Source organism: Alosa pseudoharengus, unplaced genomic scaffold (genome assembly GCF_046254945.1).
Source record: "Alosa pseudoharengus isolate Yale_2024_CS ecotype anadromous, Long Island Sound unplaced genomic scaffold, YU_APseudo_1.1 YU_APseudo_1.1_scf_18, whole genome shotgun sequence".
NCBI lineage: Eukaryota > Metazoa > Chordata > Actinopteri > Clupeiformes > Clupeidae > Alosa > Alosa pseudoharengus.
The window spans coordinates 3,956,227-3,980,870 of record NW_027468650.1 but is presented as its reverse complement, the minus strand read 5'-3'; the positions used below and the strand labels follow the sequence as shown (position 1 = coordinate 3,980,870).

At 43.2% G+C, this 24,644-nt stretch overlaps 1 protein-coding gene across 1 annotated transcript; it reads right to left on the bottom strand.

Annotated features, from left to right (window-relative positions):
• Window positions 1-105: 105 nt before the first annotated feature.
• pkd1l1 (polycystin 1 like 1, transient receptor potential channel interacting) lies at window positions 106-24,644 on the bottom strand. Its single transcript, XM_076291412.1, has 42 exons — window positions 24,608-24,644; window positions 23,979-24,147; window positions 23,643-23,882; window positions 23,239-23,371; window positions 22,879-23,085; window positions 22,010-22,191; window positions 21,503-21,715; window positions 21,249-21,412; window positions 21,056-21,124; window positions 20,499-20,855; window positions 19,714-19,861; window positions 19,181-19,266; window positions 18,594-18,767; window positions 18,276-18,353; window positions 17,895-18,043; window positions 17,606-17,726; window positions 17,386-17,509; window positions 17,005-17,197; window positions 14,967-15,188; window positions 14,333-14,365; window positions 14,136-14,249; window positions 13,547-13,701; window positions 13,334-13,434; window positions 12,948-13,143; window positions 12,555-12,638; window positions 12,202-12,409; window positions 11,595-11,701; window positions 10,674-10,890; window positions 9,819-9,989; window positions 9,289-9,399; window positions 6,896-6,968; window positions 6,232-6,346; window positions 6,037-6,121; window positions 5,065-5,183; window positions 3,425-3,659; window positions 3,010-3,114; window positions 2,765-2,905; window positions 2,532-2,666; window positions 1,147-1,377; window positions 825-986; window positions 446-673; window positions 106-343 (listed from the first exon to the last, which is right to left on the bottom strand). Exons 1-42 carry the CDS (start codon window positions 24,642-24,644, stop codon window positions 284-286), a joined length of 6,252 nt encoding a protein of 2,083 aa, XP_076147527.1. The 3' UTR covers window positions 106-283.

Sequence of the window (24,644 nt, the reverse complement as noted above, 5' to 3'; positions counted from 1 at the left end):
CAGACTAAATGAAAACATTATCATTTTTGTCAACAAATTAATTACAAAGCATGAATTGTACAGCAGTAAAGTTTATTGATATTAGGCCTATATTACAGCAACAATGTGTCAAGTTTTGGTAAAAACTTAAAAGAGTTGTCCAAAGTGAGCTAGGCTATGCATAGTTGATCCAGGCTGCTGTAGCCTAGGCTATGACAAAGATGCTAAACACAATTTTGCAATATCAGTCCATCTGTAGCATGTCTCCAGTGAAAGCACTCATTTGACCACTTTCATGTTTGTCCTACTGCTTGATTGGTGGCATCATGATGTCATCTGTAAGTGGGTAGTCCTGCAGTGAGACCTTAAACATAGCAAGCAGGTTCAGTATGACCCATATAACCTAAGGATGTGTTCATTGAATCCATATACAAATGAATAAACGCAAATCTGCATTTATATTTACTTCTGATTCAAAGTTGCTGTTCCACCCAGACAGCAAAGACACAGGGCTCTCGGACGCTGGGTCTTTACTGGGTAAGGTATGGTGAAGGCTGTTGGAGAAAGCACTGAGCTTAGGGCTCTCGGACGCTGAATCTTTACTGGGTAAGGTATGGTGAAGGCTGTTGGAGAAAGCACTGAGCTTGAACAAAAGTTCATCCACAAGGTCTTCAAACTCCTCCAAACTGAAGGTCTGTGAACAACAAAAAGGTTTATTTGGAAAATACACCATGGACTTCTAACCATAGCTCAATTATGGAGAGAGTGCATTCTGCAGTATGAGCCATAATCATTATATTTCCAATCAAGTAAGCCCTTTAAAAATGTACTAAAAACGAACTTACATTTACAAAATGATGATCTTCTGCCCAGTTTGTTCTACCTTGTCCAACAAGGGCAGACATCTTATTTGTTATGTAGTGTCCAAGCTCAGACATAGTAAGACGTTGTTTCCTCCTTTTAGTTCTCTTGTTCATGTTTACAAGTGTGGTTACCATTCCCTTTATCTGTGAATATAATTACATAATTACATAATAATTACAAAAATGTGTCCATTTGCTGTAAAGTTTAAGAACTTGTGAGTTAAGTTGACATGAGCATAACTGATGTATCAATTGTAACAAATCTGACCTGGTCAGACCAGAGTCTGAGTCTGAATGAACGTACCACAGCAGTCCATGCCCAGCTGACAACACAAATCAAAGACCCAAGGAAGAGAAGGCCGTAGATGCAGCCAGAGCACTTCCATTCAAACCACTTCTTCAACCCTCTGGGTCCAATGGTGTACGCCAGCACAGTTGTAACAGATCTGAGCAGACTGCTGTAGGCATGGGAGCAGTGGTGGAGAAGAAGGGTGCCCATGGAGGACAGGGCCATTATGAGGATGGCTCCTGCCATCTGAAACAGTGTGTGTTGCCACATGGCACAGGAATTAAAAGCATTGAAGTGAATTTACCACAGAAATATAATTATGCAGTCCTATATATACTGTTTATCTTTACTGATTTGTTTTCACTTTAATCATTCAAAGTATGTGTATATTGTAAGCAGAGGCGGACAGAGTACACAGCTTCATTACTTGAGTAAAAGTACAGATACCCTTTGCTAAATTTTACTCAAGTACAAGTAAAAGTACAACAGTCAAATGTCTACTTAAGTAAAAGTACTAAAGTACTTGTTTTTAAAAGTACTTGAGTATCAAGAGTACAAGAGTAGGCTAGCCTACATTTTCTAAATATTCCATTACTACTGCCACAGTGCTCACATTTATTTACAGAAACGTCCGACATGGAGTTATGAAAAATGTTAATGTTAATACCTTGGAGAATGTAAAAGGAATTGAATCAAGTCATTTTCATCTTTTCACCATGTTGCCAGGGATGGGCAGTATTTCTAATACATGTATTTAAAATACGTATTTCAAATACAAAATACTATTTTGTAATTGAAACATTTGAAGTGAAAACTATCATTAACTTGTTCAGAAAATTGAAATAGTCTGGCGATGTGGGGCCTCAGGTTCCCGGGATGGACCTGCTGCGTCTTCATCCATTGTTTCGTCTATGGCTTCGTCTCTTATCTAAATCTGACCATGGAGTTGACTTTGGCGGAAAGCTGAAGGTGATTGCTGATAGGCTGTCTCAATCAGTGGCGCCTGCACAATCCAATCACGTTTGAGAGGGAAACAACAAATTGAGGGTTTCCGAGATTTAATGGATACTCACGGTTATGGATAGAAATGTAGTGGAGTAAAGAGTACAATATTTGCCTCTCAAATGTACTTGAGTAAAGTCATGAGTACTCCCCAAAAATGATACTCGAGTAAAGTACAAATCCCTCAAAATTGTACTGAAGTACTGTACTCAAGTAAATGTACTCCGTTACTGTCCGGCTCTGATTGTAAGTCGCTTTGCATAAAAGCATCAAAATGTAAATGTAACTAAGAGAGCAATGCTTTTATCCTCCTCAGTTGTTATGGAATGGAGGTTTGCATTGCACATGTCGTAAGGCATTCCCATTCTCTTTTATTTCAACTTTAAAAAATGATTTACCATTGGCCAGGTTAGGTTGGAGAGCACAGTCTTCAGAGCGTGCACAGGCAAACACATGGCTTCATGCATCCCCAGAATAAAAAGGCTTTTGAGCAAGAAGAGAAAGGAAACAACTCCATGGAGGGATACAGTCAGCTGTAAATGAACACGACACAGTGGAGGAAGTCATTGAGTACCGTGATCATATGCAAGGGCTCGCATCGCTGTGAGCTCTATCAATCTTATTCTCATACCTCCTCCCAAAATGTGATGTTTTCCAAATCAATGAACACTTTGAAGTCCTCCCTCAACATTTGGTCGATTTTTTCTGACTTCAGTGTAAAGTGATAAGCAAAACAAATATAATAAAGAATGCTCATCATAATTATGCTTCCCTGTAGAGGATAAGAACAGATAGTTTAGAGAGCTTGTGCAAAAATAATTACCATCAAAATATTCTATTAAAGTAAAGTACCCTATTTCAGAGAGTATCACTCACCTCAAGCCAATTTCTCAGGTCTAAACAGTAAGGGAGCAGTCCATTCTGACAGATGATCCATATTTGGAAAATCATTTGAGCCATCACGATCAAGAAGAAGAGCAACTGTTGACAAGAATGTGCTACATTTAATAAAAGAAAATATTTAACTTTTATAGTATCACACATGGTAGAAAACACACACTTAAAGTACACATTTTATATCTTAACATTTTACCCTAATATTTTATATATCAACATTTTAAAACTCACAATGCAGTTGTATTAAGTGGAATACTGCAATTCAGTCTTTCAGGAAATTGTTACAATGGAAATGGGTTAAAAAAAAAAAAAACTTTCCACCTCCCCATAATAGTGAGCTGTGACTGTATATCAAACACATTTGACCGGGCAGAGATAAGATAAGCGGCCTCACGTCAGCGGTCACGCTGGCACAGTCAAGGGCACCCGTGGACAGGAGCAGTCTGGTGGACTCCACGCCAGCTCTGAGCCGAAGGACCCCAGCGAGGTCCCACTCCGCCAGCAGAGTGACTGTGCTGAAGAAGCCGCTGGGTGGGTGGTACAGGACGAACTGAGTGGCCACTGCACGCGTGTGCTGCCCGAGCCAGTCCGAGGCTTTCAAATGAGTAAGAGTGGTGCGAGCTGCGGACCTAAACAGACCAGGGAGGGAGCAGTTAGGAAGGAAACGATTTGGAGCAAATTCAAAAATGTTACCCAGGATAGAATCTTGTAAAAAAAAAAAGTTTAAACTTTATAATTTGTCCATGACATGAAAGTATACGTGACACATTTTTGACAATATAATTTACTTTAATGGACAGAAAAATAACAATACTCAAAAGTCCATTTGGATACTGTTTATTTTGATGTTATTTTCTGACCGTGTTTGTCCAAGGCTCACAGTGCTCTGTGTCCTGGCATCACATCCAGTCTTTCCAAACACGTTTTGGCTGTTTGAAGTGATGACAAATTCTCCCAACTTTGAATACATCTCCTGTAGGAAGAGAAATTTACTTTAATAAGATACTATAAAAATATTCATATATAGTCGTCCCATAAACATTTTTGCCTACACTAACTTATAAACAATCTTTTTAATTACAATAGATACAAAGCCATTAGTGTTAAACAAAGAGCCCACTATGAATAAATCAGGTTAGCAGGTACGTTTCTACATATAAAATGACTTGCGCAGGTTTGTACGGATAGTTGGTCATATCTAACAATTTACCTGACAGCGTACGTTTCTCACTGTCTCTGTTTTTTTCAGAATCGGTTCACCAATAAGGATGTTCGCTTCCACCACAGTTTGCCACTGCAAAACAAATCAGTGGTACAGATGGATCATCACTTTCAAAAACAGGTCAGATGTCTGTGTGGTCATGAAGTGGATTTATGTACTTCTATTCCTGAAAAGCTTCAAACTTTACTCTGTTTTCTCTGGAGGCGCTGTCGCTCCAGGGATTCTTATACAACTCTGCCAGCAGCACACTTGAGGTCCAGTTCCACCACTCCTGGTGGTCTCTTATGCTTTGGAAATGTTCATAAGGGCCTCTGAAATTCATCATGTAGAACACAGAATACAATAATTGCTTTGCTTCTATGTGATCCAAGCAACATACTGTACATATTTCTGTAAAAGAAGCATTTTTAACTTGCCCTTATACTACATATTTCCGTAAAATAAGCATTTTTAACTTGCCCTTATACTGTACATATTTCCGTAAAATAAGCATTTTTAACTTGCCCTTGTACCTTCTGAGCTGTGTTTTGATGGCTTGAGTCAATCGGTACTTATTGTTGCATGATTTTCCATGTGCCACAAATAACAGCAGGACTAGCATGGCCACGTAGAGTGACACCTCACTGTAAATTCAAACACATGACATTGCTAGAGTTCAACAGCACTTCCACATGAGCACTCTTTACTTCAGCTAGTGAATACTGAAGGTCAATTATTTTCCCGTAAAGCACCCCACTTGTGGTAATAGGTTTAATAATTGATATAGTGAGATGTTACTGCATTATTGATTGACTGAGAGGTGAAGTAGTGACCTGAGGAATCTGCGTATGAGAGTGGTTTTCCTCAGACGCTTGAAAGTGCGTCTCAGCAGATCTGGACTCGGAGGACGCGCGAGGCGCAGGTACCGAACCCTCTGGCGAGCCCGTACTACCTGTCAGTCCAACAGACAACAGACAGCGGTGTTATGAAGACTATTATATAACTTACTTATTATGTCTACTGACTTTTTCAGCAAATACAAAAGCATCGCACTCACTGGCTCACTCAGCACTTTTACCAGTGTGTATTGCACAGATGCAGGAAGTGAGGTAATACCACAGTGTGTATTGCACAGATGCAGGAAGTGAGGTAATACCACAGTATGTATTGCACAGATGCAGGAAGTCGGTAATACCACAGTATGTATTGCACAGATGCAGGAAGTGAGGTAATACCACAGTATGTATTGCACAGATGCAGGAAGTCGGTAATACCACAGTATGTATTGCACAGATGCAGGAAGTGAGGTAATACCACAGTATGTATTGCACAGATGCAGGAAGTGAGGTAATACCACAGTGTATATTGCACGGATGTAGGAAGTGAGGTAATACCACAGTATGTATTGCACAGATGCAGGAAGTGAGGTAATACCGTGTCAAAGTATGTGGATCTGGTCACAGACTGGTTATGAAGACCGAGCACTGAGGAGCTTTGCATCCAGTATTTATGTGCTTCCACAATAGACTTGGTCTGACTTGAGACATCGAAGAAATCACTTCTGTTACGCCACCACATAGATACAACAACAGCCACCATGAAGATCTGTATCACAAAGTAAACAAAATCAGTTGAAGACAGCAAAACATGGGGACAAACATTGAAGATATCAATGCTGAGAAGACTCTTCAAATCCATAGAAAAAAATATTAAACTAATTAATATCAGTTGAAAAACAGTGACTGATAACTGATAAAACATAAAACGTTTTGTTCTTTCAACACTGCGATGATTTCAAACTGTACCAGCGCTGGGTAGATAACTAAGGCACAGGTGAGGACAGAGAAGAGCAGAGAATATGTCCACAGCACACTCTTAGTGGGACTGAATCTGAGAGGAGAGAAGGGACAAAGCATGTCACAAAACACAGTCATTTCTGGGGTTTGCAAAAAATCACATGACCATCTATTTTATATATATATATATAAAAAAGAACGCACTTGAGACCAAGAATTCCCGTCAGTACTGCAGAGGTGACACAGAGACACAAGCACAGAGACCAGGCCACGTAAAAACACCATCCCAGGACAGGTGACTTAAAGGAACAGCCTCGCTCTGGGGGAGCAAGCAAACAAACAGAAAGAATGAGCAACATCTGCATTCATCTGGACATAACATCTGCATTCATCTGGACATAACATCTGCATTCATCTGGACATCTTCTCAAAGAAGACCAACCGCCTACTACCTGAAGAGGGGCTGCTTTGAAGGCTGCCTTTGAAGTTCTCACTTGGCATCTTGCTTCCATCAAAGCTTATTGCGATAGAATCAGGGGTTCCTAGCGCCCTCTTGTGGGAATGCACTGAAGCTGCAGCATATCCAAGTCTGCCAGTATTATGCTGTTGTGATACATACAACCTTTAAAACCTTATTTATTTATTTATTTATTTTTTTCATTTTTATCTCTGAAGTTGTTATGTCTAACCTCATATCTGTCACTCCAAGCCTCTTGAGCCAGTGACTGATTTCCCTGTGAAGACCTGGGCTCACACAAACCCTCATGGAAGGCATCTTGATACGCTGTGAAGACAGGAAAATGTTTCAAAAAAAATTTTTTCTTTTCAAAATATCAACCACTATCAAAGAAAAACACTCAGTATCTACCTTCAACAGTGCTGATGTCTGACACGGAACAATCTTTGAACAATCTTCTGGCTGATTTCTTCCTCTTGTCAGACTGTTGAAAAATCAAGAGCACCAACAGGTTGAGCCTCATGCCTGGGGCCAGAATTACCATGCTTACTGTTTACATGAATAATCATTGATGACTATGGCTGGGTATTAGGACTGAACCATGTGGGGAAAATATCTAATTGCGATTGCAATTTGATTGCCAGTGTTGCCAGTTACCCTAATTAGTTGTGAAACATTCTTCCTTTTGTTTTCTTTATCATTACACAACTTTTCCAGGATTTTGTTACCCCCGTCCCAACTTGAAACATGTTGCTGGCATCAAATTCAAAATGAACATATATTTTCCATGAAATGGTCAAATTTCTCATTTTAAACATTTGATATATTGTCTGTATCCTTTTTGCAACTAAATATGAGTTTAAGAGATTTGCAGATTATTACATTCTGTTTTTATTCACATTTTACACAATGTCCCAACTTTTTCTGTTTTGGGGTTGTATTTTTGAAAGTCAAGCTTCAGTTCAACATTCACTATATAATACATTAAAAAGTGACTATGAAATATTGCTGCCTAGTGCTTTTTAATGCTGGTACATGTGCATTGTATTGCCTCAGGAAGTAGCAAAATAATCAGTTGTTACTTTGCAACTTGCTAATTGCATGAGAGTTTACATTGCGATTTGGATTAAAATCCGATTAATGTGCGTGTGTGTGAGACAGGCGTGTGTGTGAGACAGGCGTGTGTGTGAGACAGGCATGCCCCATGCTGTGGGTGTGTAAGACAGGCGTGCCCCATGCTGTGGGTGTGTAAGACAGGCGTGCCCCATGCTGTGGGTGTGTAAGACAGGTGTGTGTGTGAGACAGGCGTGTGTGTGAGACAGGCGTGCCCCATGCTGTGGGTGTGTGAGACAGGCGTGTGTGTGAGACAGGCGTGTGTGTGAGACAGGCGTGTGTGTGAGACAGGCATGCCCCATGCTGTGGGTGTGTAAGACAGGCGTGCCCCATGCTGTGGGTGTGTAAGACAGGCGTGCCCCATGCTGTGGGTGTGTAAGACAGGTGTGTGTGTGAGACAGGCGTGTGTGTGAGACAGGCGTGCCCCATGCTGTGGGTGTGTGAGACAGGCGTGTGTGTAAGACAGGCGTGTGTGTGAGACAGGCGTGTGTGTGAGACAGGCGTGTGTGTGAGACAGGCATGCCCCATGCTGTGGGTGTGTAAGACAGGCGTGCCCCATGCTGTGGGTGTGTAAGACAGGCGTGCCCCATGCTGTGGGTGTGTAAGACAGGTGTGTGTGTGAGACAGGCGTGTGTGTGAGACAGGCGTGCCCCATGCTGTGGGTGTGTGAGACAGGCGTGTGTGTAAGACAGGCGTGTGTGTGAGACAGGCGTGTGTGTGAGACAGGTGTGTGTGTGAGACAGGCATGCCCCATGCTGTGGGTGCTGCTGCTGGTGGTTAGTGAGGTTCCTCCTTCACTGTAAAGCGCTTCGGGTACCTTGAAAAGTGCTGGGTTGCTGTTGCCAAATTTTAGACTTGCAGCCAATCGAGACCACTGAGGAAGATACAGTAGCTCTAGCCCACACTGAGGAAGATACAGTAGCTCTAGCCCACACTGAGGAAGATACAGTAGCTCTAGCCCACACTGAGGAAGATACAGTAGCTCTAGCCCACACTGAGGAAGATACAGTAGCTCTAGCCCATTACAGATAAGGAAGATACAGTAGCTCTAGCCCACACTGAGGAAGATACAGTAGCTCTAGCCCACACTGAGGAAGATACAGTAGCTCTAGCCCATTACAGATAAGGAAGATACAGTAGCTCTAGCCCACACTGAGGAAGATACAGTAGCTCTAGCCCACACTGAGGAAGATACAGTAGCTCTAGCCCATTACAGATAAGGAAGATACAGTAGCTCTAGCCCATTACAGATAAGGAAGCGGTTAGGTGGGAAAAAAGAAACCGTCAGAACCTATTTTGGCCTTTAAATTACAGTGCGAATCTGAGTCGTGGATGCAGTGTGAGTTACACAACTGGTTTAGTTCCAAATATTTCCACTGAGAAAAACAAAGTTTCAGCTTGAGGGTAAAAGGCGAGCCAAGTTTTTTTTTGTGTTCCGCCCATATATTGAGGTACCCTGACAGATTTAGCAAATTATCTGCTGTCAGTGAATAAATAAAAAGAAATTTGGTTAACAAGAAATTCTGATTTGTTCACACAAAATGCTGACAAATATTTTTTATTTTTTTTCAAATCAGGACCATATAATTTTATGAACATACATAGAGTATTTTTTAAATGTGACAATGTCAATAACACATGAGGAGAGTTGTGGTGGACAGATGATAGACGTCTGTGGTGTGAACACTGACCTGTCCGAGGCGGAACAGCAGCGAGATCAGAAACCCCGCCGGCAGCACGGACAGCGCACTCAGCAGCCCTGTCACCATGGAGACGTCCATCACACCCTGCTCTAAAGAGTTCTGCCGTCACCAGCAGCAAATCAATGAGGAACACAAACAAAACGCTTCAAAATCAATTGGAAAGAGAGTAAGAGAGATAGAAGGACAGAAAACAAGAGAGAGAGAGAGATAAAGAGAGAAGGAAAGAAACAAAGAAAGCCTGAAAGAAAGAAAGACAAAGAAAGAAAGAAAGAATAAAATGAAAATGAAATATATATATTCAAGAAAGCAGCTCACAACTTTTTTCTATTAATTTAAGCCCAATTTTAACGAAGTCACAATAGCCTACAGTGATTTGAGCTGAGACATTGCTGTGCATGCAGATCTCATAGAGGATGCGTCCCCATCCCTAATGTGCCAGGCCGTCTTTATGGCTGAGAAAATGTGACTGTGCCCAGGCCTCTTTATGACTCTTCATGTAAATGTAAATATTATCTGACCGGCTCGTGTTGGCCGTCGACGAGCGCCGCGCTGGCACACATGCAGCCCAGGTGGAGCAGCAGGCACACGGCCAGCCGCTGGACACGCGTCAAGGCACCGCGAGGACAGCTCAACACGGAGAACCACGGGTGGACGTCCTCCAGGTACTCCGTCAGCTTCATGTAGAGGAGCTGGCCAGAACAGAGAGAGAGAGAGAGAGATCAGGTTTCACATCAGATACACAAAGGAACGGACATTTCTGTTCAGTTTGTGATAGCAATTTGTGATAGCAGTTTGATTTTTTATTAAGGTTCGTTGAAAGGAAATTTACATTTGTTGTAAGAATATACGCAGACAAGTGTCAGATAAGACACAAAAAAATGCACAACAATATACAATACAAGATCAAATAGTTTAAGTTCTGACTAAACTTCTTTAGCCTATTATAATTGAAAATTAGCTATAGAACCTGACTGATACCATCAGTAAATATTGTGTTTTTAATGATTTTATGAAGATAAAATGTGCTATAAAACATTATGTATATTTCAAAACATAAAATATTCTCCTTGTGTAGTGTAGTGCTCTGCTCCCATGTACAAAACACATCCCTCTCTCTCTCCCAAGTACAAACCACATCCCTCCCTCCCTCCCATGTACAAAACACATCCCTCTCTCCCATGTACAAAACACATCCCTCTCTCTCTCCCATGTACAAAACACATCCCTCTCTCCCTCCCATGTACAAAAACGCATCCCTCCCTCCCATGTACAAAAACACATCCCTCTCTCCCATGTACAAAACACATCCCTCTCTCCCATGTACAAAACACCTGCACTGGCTAAACTACTACGCAGCAGTAACAAGTCGTCACCTTTCCGAATCCGAGTCCTTGTTTGCAGACTGTGAGTTTCCTCTCCACCTTCCCATCGTGCTCGTCGACGGCCAACCAGCACTCCCCGAGGAAGAGCCAGCTGCTCCAGCTTGGCAGCTCCCTCACCAGGACGTGGCTGACGTACCAGCTGGGTGAGGGGCCGGCGCTGTCGTGCCAGAGACGCACCTTCCAGATGGACCCCAGACGCTCCGCCGTACTGTCGGAGGGGCACAGGACGCACGGCGTGAATAATAATCCTACCGGCCCTCAGCGCAGAGAAATCATCTTTTTGATGTAAATGCGCTGGAGCCCAAACAGACGCATGTGGAGATCCAGGGGATGAGCGCGGATAAATATGTGTGTTGTATGTTGTGTTCATATAGAGATGTGTTGTGCTGTGTGGGGATAAATATGTGTGTAGTATGTTGTGTTCATATAGAGATGTGTTGTGCTGTGTGGGGATAAATATGTGTGTTGTATGTTGTGTTCATATAGAGATGTGTTGTGCTGTGTGGGGATAAATATGTGTGTAGTATGTTGTGTTCATATAGAGATGTGTTGTGCTGTGTGGGGATAAATATGTGTGTTGTATGTTGTGTTCATATAGAGATGTGTTGTGCTGTGTGGGGATAAATATGTGTGTTGTATGTTGTGTTCATATAGAGATGTGTTGTGCTGTGTGGGGATAAATATGTGTGTTGTATGTTGTGTTCATATAGAGATGTGTTGTGCACACTAACGGAGAAAAAACAACTCACTGGAGCTCTCTGGCATCATCTACACTCGTGTTTTTTGCTTCCTATACGCACATTATTGATCCCAAAGTGACGTTTTGGGCTTCTTGGCTCTTATAGGTTTCATCCATGAAAAGCTTTTTTAAATTGTTTAGGAAAATGGAGGTTGATATAATTAAACTGGTACCTCAGAATAAAGGTGTCTTTGGAATTCCTTGAAAAAAGGGACCTCTCTGGGATGTAAAGTTCTTTGGTCTCAGACACTCCTTCCTCACCATACAGCACAAGATAAACCTGACATTTAAAATGTAACGTTAACACACTAAAACCATACCCACCATAATAAAAACGTTTTAACTAACAATGACCAGAATTGACCATGTTTACATTTACAACCTGTTTACCCTGTTTACATAAACGCCGGGTTCAGCAGCTCAAAAAGCTGCACAGCTATAGTGCACTAATAATAAAGCACTTATTATACACAAATGCTGACAGTATACATAAACAGATAAGTGGCAGAATGCAGTGATTAAAAACCCTTGTGGGCATTACCACCACTGTGAACAAACATTTAGGCCATAAATACAAATCCCCAATTAGACAAACAGGCCTATTTAAAAACCCACCGCTAACACATTTACAATTATCCAAACAATGTCAGACGTGTGTAGGGAGAGTGATCCGGGCCGGCTGGCATCAGCAGCACCTCCTCCTCGCTACGCTCGCATGCAGCCAACATCTGGCCCGGCAGGCCTCCATTTGCATGTCTTTAGGGAGCACGCACACAATACCTTGGCTGTCATGATGGAGCGCGAGCGCAGGCCTGTGTGGATGGTGACAGAGTACAGCTGCTGGTGGAGTGCCGCACAGTCTGGCAGGACGTGCGGAGCGTCGCTCCGTTCACAGTGGCCGTCGGCGCGCTTACAGACCATCAGCATCAACGCGTAGGCGACGAGGGACAGGGCGATGACCCAGCTCAGGGTGAGGTTATTGGAGGGCCTGCAAAATAACATTAGACAGTGTCTTTAAGAATCAGAGTGCGTTTGTTAGTCGCTAGTTGCAGACAGTGCTTCAGAAATGCTGCCGTGCGGTATGTGCAAGTGAATCATCGTTTGTCCACTTCAAGTGAAGGGGCCTGGCTTACATGGCATACACAGCGGCGTCCCCCACATCGACATGGCTCAGCACGGCTCCGTACGCCACCGTGAGTGGGGAGAGGTGGCTGCAACTGAAGAGGGATTTATCAAATGTCACATCAAAATTAAAAATGAAATTAGTCAAATTGAATTTAAACAGCAGTGGAGCTCAGGCAGATTGTTATCACAGATGCAGTTCCTTCAAAGAGGCCCTTGGGGACCATCAAAGACCAGACGACTGTCTGAGAGAGCAGTGGTGAGCAACTCTCACAAATCTAAATTGTATCACGAGAATAAAATCTATTTAACAATTTTCCATTACTTAAAAAAATATAAATATTTTTTTTCTTATTTCTAGAAACATCAGCACCAAATAAAACACAATGGCCCCTGTGTTGTACCTGCAGTTGATTCTGACATGGGATGACCCAGGCTGGGGTCTGCAGTCCTCGTGGGTCCATTCTCTCTGTCCATCCCAGGAGAGACAGTGCACAGATTCAATCTGAAGGGTGTAGTTCACAGACGGAGCCACATACTTATTCCTGGATGTTTTTCCGTAGTCTGCGCTAAGGATTGAGACGTATCCAGTGCCACCATCTGAGACATCAGAACAATCCAGATATTAACACACGTCAGTTGAGCTCCTAAAACCGATATGTGAGGCCTTCTGCCTGGACATTTTTAGTATTATTTGTGATACATATGATCAGTGGTACATTAATTTTTGTGATACATATGATCAGTGGTTGGTTAATTGGCTAAACGGATCAAAAGAATGAATTGCAACCTTGCAGATGAGAGGAAGGGAAGAGCATGTGGACCGTGTCTCCGTCCCACTGATGCATCCTCTTCATGCTGTACAGAACAGGGGTAGGCCTCTCTGACATCCTAATAAGGAAACACATTCCCACAATAACACATCCAGATGTAAGAAATAGAAAGAAATCTATTCGTCTTTGAATTCCTAGATATCTAAGTGTCTGCTGTGACGGTGGGAGACCTGAAGAGAAGCATGATGGTAAAGGTGCGATTAGCGGGCCGTCTGAACACCACCGTGGCTTGCACGGCCTGGCTGAGGAGCTCTGGGGTCACGTTGAACTGGTGGACATTCACCTCTCCGTGCAGCAGAGTGACCTCTGAGGCTCGGGCAGTCTGCTCGAGAGAGAATGTTTGAGTGAGATTTTAATTCAATTCATTCATGGATGGTTCAATAATGATTTCAGTGAAATCAGTGGAATTTTCATAAATCATTTATCCTTTACTTCAAGGGTATCTCATAACCCCAGAGTAAATACAAACATTAAATCCAGTTCATGATTTTGATTTCAAATACATTTATCATGAAACCTGAATATGAAGTTCTAATATCAGTCACTGTAATATTAGTCCTCTTAAATATAGATTAATTATGAGGTAGTAGCCTACTGTGTCACATCTATGTATTTCATTTCTACTCACCAAAACCCTGATGTGAATTACCATGCAGTGAAACGCTATGCATTGAGCTGCCTCCTTTATTCCTGCCTCACTACAGCTTACAGGTATATGGTCAAAAGTATTAATACATTGAAAGAAGGTGCATCCCATACATTGGTCGGCTTTCTCTGGAATTCAATAGACAATGGGAGGTCCAAGTGCCGTACTCTTATTTTCCTCCAGGTGGTGCAGTTGTACAGTCTCAAGTCAGCAATATCTCCAGTCAGCTTAAAGAAACAGCAGGCCAAATCAAACATTGTACTGGTACAATAAATTCCGTCAAAACGATTTGAAAATCTGACATTCTCACCTCCACTGGTGTTTTGCCCCAGTAATATGGATTCTGTTCAAAATGCCAGAGTTGGGAAATTAAGCAAGAATTTAATCCATCCCTGAGACCAGAGATAAAAGTATCCATTCCCACAGGATGATGAAATGTTGCAGGGCCGATGCTGAAGCTATTGGTGGGGAGTTGGTCACATCTCCATGTTTTAATTTCCAGGAAGCTGGTGTTAAGGAAGCATTCAGAAGCTCTGCTTAACGTGATGTCCTTCTGTGTTTCAGAGAGATGATATTAAATATGACAGGATGAAATAGGAATGAAAAGCACTACTCCACAAGGCAACAAAGGGGCAAAGGAGTCTAGCACCAGTATATGAGATACTCATGCCAGTCAAACTGACCTTCAGTGTTAATAAACCTCTTTTAATCAGCTTTCACGTGACCAGGAAATGGAGGGACGACAAACTATAACACATTATTCTAGAGAGAGATGACTCTATAACACATTATTCTAGAGAGGGATGACTCTGTAATATTCTCACTCTCATAAATCTAGGTCACAATGTCAATGTTGTAAGAAAAACAAAAAACTACAACAATTGTGAACAATATATTGGCACATTCATTTGTCAGAATTCTGAGTGACAGTCTTACTGCCTTACCAGAGACACATCTGTGATTGTGCGAAGGACATCAGAGGTGAGCTCAATGCCTTCCTTGGAGAACCGACGCAAGGCTGTCAAGGTATGGGACAGGGCAGAAACGAAGGCATTAACAACACGCTTCTCCAGGGAAGGCACATCTTCAGATCCTCTCTCTTTTGGAAACAGGGCAGAAAGGTCCTGAATGTGCTTGATGAGCAGCTTGGCACTGTGCAAAGTCACCTGAGACAAAAATAGATCCACGTTAGATGCCATGAACGTTGGCATCTTGCACTTGGGAGTAATTGTCTGCATCAATTCTTTTATAGTTAGTAAATGGAAACTGTGATGAAGACCAGTCACTTGTCTTGTAAGGGACAAATAGGTGAAGCAGCCAGACTGCATATACTACTCACTTGATCTGTGACTTCCATGAGATCTGTCAAGATGTTAATGTTTTGGGCCAGTAATCTCTGCTGAACAAAATCACCTGTTACCCTCAATCATAACACAGAAACAAGGTCCCTATTTACAGATACAGCATAGTTCAGCATTGCTATGACTGCATAAACATACCAAACAGAAATATGCAAATATATCATTCAGAAGTCTGGGGAAACATGGGTAATTTACTCCCTATAGTAAATACTATAAGATCTCTAGCAGTTCTATGGTAGTGTATAATATTCTGTGATGTTCTGTAATGCCTCTAGTGTATAGTGTTCCTATAGGACAGTCTACACGTTCTATAGTATGTCTCAAAGTTCTATAGCAGTGGTCCCCAAACTTTTTCTTCCGAGGGCCAGCTCACTATGCCTGGCTCCAAGAGAGGGCCAGAGACTCGGAGTAGTTCTATATCAGTAACCATAAATAGCTTAGTGCTGTGAACAGCAGCAGTCTACCTTAGTTGAATATTCTATTACATTTAATCATGGCCTATTGCAATTTAATACCATTGTTAGCTGTGTTTATATTGTCATCATGCCATATCAGTGTAAAATTAAATAATACTAATAAAAAAACGTTTGCATTCCCAAAAATATTAGCAGGGAGTCCCAAAAGTATATTTTATTAAAAAATGTGTGAACTCTGAATTCTGTGTCTTTGCATACACAGCTCAAGTTGTGAATATCCTACAAATAATTTAAAGTTCTCAAACTATGAGAATTTTATGAAGTGATGAAGTGGTCTGAAATGACCACCATTCTAACTTTCAGTCACCTGATGAGAACTTTGTGAACTCTTTGTATGAACATTTGAACGAGTGAATAAAAAATAGAAATAATTATCCCAGAAAGTCCCAGAAATATGACTTGAATAGAAGTTAGTTAGTTATTAACAATTAATTGATACATTTTTAAAATACTTTGAGCACTGATGCAGTCAGCATAGGCCTCCTACATTGTTTGCAGGTAGGCCTACATTTCATTCCGTTTTCGATGGCAAACGCAAAACAGCGCCAAAACAACCACCGGTGGACAAAAAGAGTATTACATGTGTACTGTTCAGACTCGCCATAAAGAACGAATGGGGGAAATTGCGGAGGTTTTAGTTTGACGATGTTGTACTCCCGTGCGGGCCGGGTGATATATACTACGGACATGTTTTGGGGGGCCACCCAAAATGAGGTGGCGGGCCGTAGTTTGGGGACTACTGTTCTATAGTATGTCTCAAGTGCTCTAATACATCTTTCTAAAGTTGTTTTTCATAAGGGCTGTTTTATATAAGTATAAGTATATATACTTTTTTGCTCACGTGAGGGAAATTTGGTCTCTGCATTTAACCCAATCGGTGAATTAGTGAAACACAAACAGCACACAGTGAACACACAGTGAGGTGAAGCACACACTAATCCCGGCGAATTGAGCTGCCTGCACCAACGGCGGCGCTCGGGGAGCAGTGAGGGGTTAGGTGCCTTGCTCAAGGGCACTTCAGCCGTGGCCCACTGGTCGGGGCTGGAACTGGCAACCCTCTGGTTACAAGTCCAGAGTGCTAACCAGTGGGCCACGGCTGCCCACCCCGTTGTTTGCAATTCAAATGTCATGGTGTGAGATCTCACCTCATCCCTGGGAGTCAGGCAGCATAGCGCCGTCACAAGTGCATTGTGGGTAGCCCCCAGCAGCTCCTGAGAGGACACTGGCTCCTGGCGTAACCTGCCGAGCACCCCCGCCAGTAGGGAGACGGCGTTCTGGACGTCCCGGACGCTGCCCATCTGCGTGAGCCTGCTGAGGTTCTGAGTGGTGTAGGCGAGTCTGGGGGGGTCAGGGGAGAGTGGTCAGAGCGGTGTGGTCAGGTCAGTGGTCAGAGCGGTGTGGTCAGGTCAGTGGTCAGAGCGGTGTGGTCAGGTCAGTGGTCAGAGCGGTGTGGTCAGGTCAGTGGTCAGAGCGGTGTGCAGTCTGGCATTATGAATGAGGTGGTGAAGGATGTGCTGTTATCTTACAGGTCCTGCTCAGGGGCGTGGGACAGGGGCGCGCTTCTCTGGAAACGGGGGAGAACCCTCACGGTGGCTGCGCATGCTTTAGTCGTAGCCCCATACTTGTTCTCAATCACAGTGTAGACGGTTACTGTAAGAGACACAGGCGAGGAGTGTTGTTTTGCGCTTGATATGATTCCATTCCCCAAATACTACTGACCTGAAGACATGACCATGATCATAATACCTGTATAGTGATTTTCATGACCTCCAGATGGCAGGTGGAAATAATGCTGGAAGTCTCGGCCCTCGTACAACACAACAGCAGGGCTCTTGCCAACGGTGTAGCTGTACTTATAGAGCAGATCCTGTTATGACACATCAAACAGATTTGAAATTAGTGCTGCTAGTGATATAACACACAGGAAAGTACCAACTAAATTTCCCAGTTGTCCAGTCCAGTTGTTTGGGCATTAAAAAGCCATTTGAGCCCTTTGCTGTGTTAAAATGCGACAGATTTCAGCGTGGCAATGCACCTCTCTTCCAGACGCACAGAAGACGCTGAAGTGCGTGAGGAGCTCGAGCCCCTCGCTGGGTTGCACCAGACATGCCATCCCCTCAGGGGCGGCCGCAGGGAGCGTCCTGAAGAACAGCTGGGACTTCCCCACCGCTGTCCAGCGCTCACCTGACAAGGCGCGGAAACACAAAGACCTTTAGAAACGTCTCTCTGAACGTGCACTCAAAAATACTGAGAACAGGACAAACAACATATGACATGTTTAAATGATGGACAATCTGTTTGTTCGGACCCAAAAAATCCCCTATCCCACAATTTTACGTTTTAAAACATTTTCCCTCACAGATAAAACAATTAAATCTGATAACCAAGCTTGACTGGATTTTCCAACTGGTCTTACTTGCGGTCACGGCCAGCATGTAGTGGCGGTTTGGGCTCAGTGAGTAAGGTTTCAGTGTGATGACAGATGAAGAAATTCCTGATAAAAAACAAAGAAAGTACCCCTCTCAGAAAAGCACCCCTCTCAGAAAAGTACCACATCCAGGTACAATGAGACACACACAAGCACACTTTTTATAGCCACTGCATCCCTAATGAGTGTAATGAAGAATAATGGTTGTTAATATACATTCATTTGTTCATTTAGCATAAATAAATGTACGTGAACAACCATTATTCTTCATTACATGTACTGCAGTCATCTCCCCACCTTCAGTACCTGCTACAGCGTGAGACTCCAACACCACGGGATCAACGAGCTCTCTCCCCAGGTCCAGCAGAGTCCTCTCTGCTGCAGCCAGACCAGGGCGCTTGGAGTCCATCAGAAAGCTCTCCTCAGGATGGTCCGGCTCAGACAGGTCTCTGCCTCCGTTCTCCCAAGCGAAACCCACGCCTAAATCATAGAGAAGAAACCGCCTAAATCATAGAGAAGAAACCCACGCCTAAATCATAGAGAAGAAACCCACGCCTAAATCATAGAGAAGAAACCCACGCCTAAATCATAGAGAAGAAACCCACGCCTAAATCATAGAGAAGAAACAGACGCCTAAATCATAGAGAAGAAACCCACGCCTAAATCATAGAGAAGAAACCCACGCCTAAATCATAGAGAAGAAACCCACGCCTAAATCATAGAGAAGAAACCCAGGCCTAAATCATAGAGAAGAAACAGACGCCTGTCATGTTAAGGAACTCAAACAGCAACCTGTTAGCTTAAAGAAAATAAAAAAGTAAATATAAAAAACTGATGATAATATTTATTGAATTTTGAAATGACAGTGGTCATTCTCTCAGCATTTGTGATACCTGTCGGTCTTCCAGCATATGTTCCTGAGTCGCCCTCTTCGATCCCAATGAAAGGGAAATCATAATCTGAAATACCAACATTTAGACTTCCAGTCAATCACATAGCACATAATTACATATAACACATAAAGCAACATGTGAAACATTTTGCTTTATGCTTTATTTTTGCTTAATTATTGCATATGTAAGTTTTATATTTATTAATGTGCAATGTCCATGTCAAATAAACCTTAAATAAGAAATAAAAATAAATCTAAAAGGAAATCACCTGTGAGATAAAAATGACCACTTGAAGTTTCTTCTGCCTCAGGGTAATCACTGTGCCCAGTCCTGAGTAGATCTTAAAGGCAAAATACATTTCATTTGCACTGATTATTATTCTTTTTTAAATTACACAACTCTTTATCACTTTTTAATCTACATTTAATTTGACCTAGCAGGCACATGATTTCATCCACACTACATGTCAGATATTGCCCACACTGCTGCAGGTCTGTAGATGACCCAGAGGGGTCTCTGTAGCGCTACCTGGCTCTCCGGTGGCACTGTGGTGTTCCCGGGTCAAAGGTCGATCAGAGTCGTTTTCAGCTGGGGCACCACTACCTCCCTCTTCAAAGATCACAGGAATCCCAGAGAGGTGTGAATCAGTCTCCCCCATCAGTACTAGATCTGAGGCATCATCTATGCACATGGAAACATCAACAGCACATTCACTTGTGACATGTTCAGCAAAGCCATTGGAAAGTAATGGAAGACTAGGCTCAAATTCGGCCACCATCTATTGATTGACTGCACTGTTGGAAAAATATCAACAGAAAAAATATGCCTGAAGAAAACCCCGTTGGGTTGAAACGTTGCCGTTTTATATTTATATTTATATTATTGCCTGTGTGTGAGCATTCACTTTTGTTTCGCCTTATCGTACAACTTGTCCTGCACCTGTCCTAAACGTGAGTAGGATGTGCACACAACCTCTCTACCAAACTCAGAATATGAACCCAAGCCTTTGTATGTGTACTAATTCTTCAAACCTTTTTAAATATTAGCTGTGTTCAATTGAAACACTGAATAGTCATTTCCTCTCTGAACCTGGATTATTGCTCTACGTAACGGGAATATATCAAACATCACTGGATTATTGCCCTACGAAACGGGAATATATCAAACATCACTGGATTATTGCTCTACGTAACGGGAATATATCAAACATCACTGGATTATTGCCCTACGTAACGGGAATATATCAAACATCACTGGATTATTGCCCTACGTAACGTTATAAATTTATGACGAGCAGCCACAGGACTGCACTGTGTACCATAGTCTCCCGGCGACTGACGGGCATTCCACACATCACCTAAACGTTGGGTCACTTCATCAGGTTGGTCGGCGGGCAGCGTCTGTGCTTCCTCATGCTTGCCTTCTGTCCTCCATCTGCCCCAGCTCACCAGGGCCTCACCCTCCTCATAGCTGCCCCGTGGGTCGGAGGGGGCAGGGGAGTGCCCATGTGTGCCCCGGGGTTCCATCCTGGCGGTGGGCACATGTGGACCAGTGGAATCGGTCTCCAGGGCAACAGGGACTTGGTGCTCTGGTGTGTTAATGGACTCGAGTAGAAACTCAGAGAAATCATCGAAGGTGGTCTTATGGATGCTTTCAAACGATGGCGTTGGGGAGGCTGGCATATGAAGTTCATATGAGGATGATGATGATGATGCTGAGGATGATGATGGCGTATGAAGTTCGTATGAGGATGATGATGATGTTGAGGATGATGATGGCATATGAAGTTCGTATGAGGATGATGATGGCGTATGAAGTTCGTATGAGGATGATGATGGCGTATGAAGTTCGTATGGGGATGATGATCCTTCGTACAGCTCCACTGCTTCTTGGGTGTAATTTGGACTTTCAATGATTTTTGCAGGTGCGCCTTGATCAGCAGACCTGCAGAACGGCACTAGGGGAAGAGACAGGAATGACAATAGGATGTATCCCATAATATGTTTCATTTTGAAATCTATCTGAAAGCCCAGCAAGCAGGCAGCAAGGGGGGTTGCCATCCTCTTACCTTCACTGATTACTCTACTGGTGCCATTCACTATGTACAGCTTCCAAGAAAACACAACGTCCTCTGAGACAAAGGTGTCTTTCTCAAAGAATGCTTCAGCAGAAAACTGCTCATTCCAATGCACTCCAGTACCCTGGCAGTGACCACAGTTAATCTGAAGATTCCTGAGGGGAAGAAAATATTTTGAGAAAAAAAAAAATAAAACATTCAAAGGATACAGTACACAGTGGCACGGATCTGACCTTCGGTCCTACCTCATGGCGTTGGGTGTGATCGTGACAAACATCTCAGATGAGGAGGAGCGGCCCCCACTCTGAACGGTCAGCGTGAATTTGAACTGGTCGAATGTGGGATTCAGGGCACTGGCTGGGAAGACGAGCTGTGGGAGAGATCGAGGGACAAGCTGGAGGGACTCCTGGAAGCACCGGCCTTCTGTTCTGCTCAGTGGCCTGCAGTGCCAACTGTAGCTGGACAACAAAAGCCACACTTGAGCTGTGAGCATGTACGTCCCGACAACAAGATGAATAGAAAATAATTTCAAAGAAAACGATAGGAAATAAAATTTAAAAAAAATATATATATATATAGCAAGTGCCATGTGGATCCTTGAACGAGCAGAAGTGACTATTTACAGTGAATATGCTACAAATCATGGAGCTGGACTGTGTTGGTTTGCCTGTGATGGCGGTGATGTGGCTGCCTGCTTTACCCTATGGTTTTACCTTAGTGGGATCTGTGATGGCGGTACCCTATAGTTTTACCTTAGTGGGATCTGAGGGAAATCAGGGTCGTGTGATTGCTCTCCATTCAGGGTGATTAAGGTGTTGTCATGGCGACTGATGAAGAGGTTTGTGGCTCCCTGAATGATGCTAATCGGGGGGCGGGGCCCCACCTCCACACAGACGGAGTAATTACTGTACACCACACTTCCCTTTATCTGAACCTGCACACACACACACACACACACACACACACACAGCAGCAGCAGCAGCATGGGGTCAGGTGAAGCAAGACTAGACACACAGCAGCATGGGGTCAGGTGAAGCAAGACTAGACACACAGCAGCATGGGGTCAGGTGAAGCAAGACTAGACACACAGCAGCATGGGGTCAGGTGAAGCAAGACTAGACACACAGCAGCATGGGGTCAGGTGAAGCAAGACTAGACACACAGCAGCATGGGGTCAGGTGAAGCAAGACAAGACACACAGCAGCATGGGGTCAGGTGAAGCAAGACTAGACACACAGCAGCATGGGGTCAGGTGAAGCAAGACAAGACACACAGCAGCATGGGGTCAGGTGAAGCAAGACTAAACACACAGCAGCATGGGGTCAGGTGAAGCAAGACTAGACACACAGCAGCATGGGGTCAGGTGAAGCAAGACTAGACACACAGCAGCATGGGGTCAGGTGAAGCAAGACAAGACACACATTTTATTTTACATTTTACACCACAAAGTGTCTACTGCAGACCTAACAAAGAGTTGCATCAATGGAAAATATTATGATTACAGCAAAAACTACAACATACACAACAATAACAACAATAATGATGATAATAAAAATAATAATTTCATTTCATTTAATAATTGAATTTGAATAGCAGTAAATGTCTGTAGAAGTTTAGTTACCTTGGCTACGGCTCTGTAAATGCCATAATGAAGGAAGAACGCTGGGAGCTCAATGTTTTGTTTGTGGGTTTCAACTGAAGCAAGCTGAATTTGGCTCCCGCTGGAGTCGTAGGCCACCCATGTGTACTGCAGTCCCTGGTACATGTCACACTGGATCTCCGCCGCCTCGTAGGTCACAGCCAGACGCACAGACTGATCCCGCTGCACCTGGAGCGGAAAGAGACACCCTCTGCGTGATTCCCTACTCACTGGGCAGACCTCATGTATGTCCACCAGATAATGTGAAGTTCATCATCTCTGTGACTCAAGGTTCTCGTTAAAAGAAAGAAAAAAAAAACACTTCAGCTAAACATCTCCTACCTGTATTTTATGAGGGCCCATGTTCTTCACTGGCGGAGGCAGACAGTGTTCACTTGTAACAAATATGTGGTCATTTAGAGAGGCAGAGCTGACCAAGTTGTGCATCGTCACGCCAACCACAAACTCCCCGAGTCTGGAGATGACGAAAGGGGAAATGGTATGGTATAGGATTTGATTAGGTCATGCCATGCCTTACCATAGAACGTCATACATTATACTAGCTTGATTCCCATCCCAGCATGCATCATATGATATGGTGTTGTTACGTGCACAAGAGCTCACCTTGAATCCCATCCCAGCATGCATCATATGATATGGTGTTGTTACGTGCACAAGACCCCACCTTGAATCCCATCCCAGCATGCATCACATGATATGGTGTTGTTACGTGCACAAGAGCCCACCTGTCAAATATGTGCCGTTCAGTTCTCCACCCATGTCGTGTGGTTCCATCACCAAATCTCCAAAGGTAGGTCACATCACTCCCAGCGCTAACTCTACATTTGAACTCCACCGTTGTGTTTACGAGAACTGAGGTCTGAAACTGCAGCTTGTTGGGTTTAATAGCCCTCTGCACTATCACAGCATACACATCTGAAACTGCAGACGTTTGCCCACTGAACACTCTCACAGAGATATTGTACCTGAAAATATAAAAACACAAATCACTAGAAAACATAACACATACAACATAACTAGAAAATATTACACAATGAAATATGTTGATTATGATAAGTAACCTTTTAGGAAGATGGAATTTTTTGGTGATGGCTCTTAAGGTTGTTCGGACAGGTTGTCTGTTCCCAAAGTCCCATTGGAACTCAAGAGGGTCGGGCTCCTCAGTCATTGCCAGGAAGGTTATTTCTGTGCCTGCGACATAAGCCTGCTTCTCCGTATACACCCGGACAACTAAACAAAGAGGTTATTTTTAAAAAGGCCAAAGAACTTTCATCAAGTCCTGGAAGAAGGAGACTGCAGACCATAACTGACATACAGTACATGTCTTCATACACACGAATCCTACACAGATGACATGAATGAGAGTGCTAATGTTCGCACTCCTTAATGTGCCTTGGTGACAATACCGTGTGTGTAGGCTACACAACACCGGCTTACTTAAACTGGCGATAAGGCTTCCGACACATCAGCAGAGTTAAAACGTTTAGGCCTATAGTGAATATATAATGAATTAAACAATAACGTCTTGTTACAACCTGGGTTCAGATCATTCTCAACTTGAAAAGGAAGTATTGGTCAATTGTTTTTGCACCTGCTATTTGACACTTACTAGTAGTAACCTAGTAGTTTCACATTCGTAACAGTGAGCGTATACGAGAATGCTGATGTAGATGCTGTGTAGCCTACTTACCCATTTTTGAACCCTCTCCTGATGCGAACACAGCCAT

Excerpts from the sequence above, each read along its gene's own strand:
- pkd1l1 (XM_076291412.1), bottom strand. The coding sequence starts at position 24,644 with ATGGCTGTGTTCGCATCAGGAGAGGGTTCAAAAATGG. Across the intron at positions 19,267-19,713 it reads CACCACAGTGCCACCGGAGA|TCTAAATGTTGGTATTTCAG; the intron begins GCCAGGTAGCGC and ends ATTGACTGGAAG. Across the intron at positions 15,189-17,004 it reads GCCTGACTCCCAGGGATGAG|GTGACTTTGCACAGTGCCAA; the intron begins GTGAGATCTCAC and ends TTTTTGTCTCAG.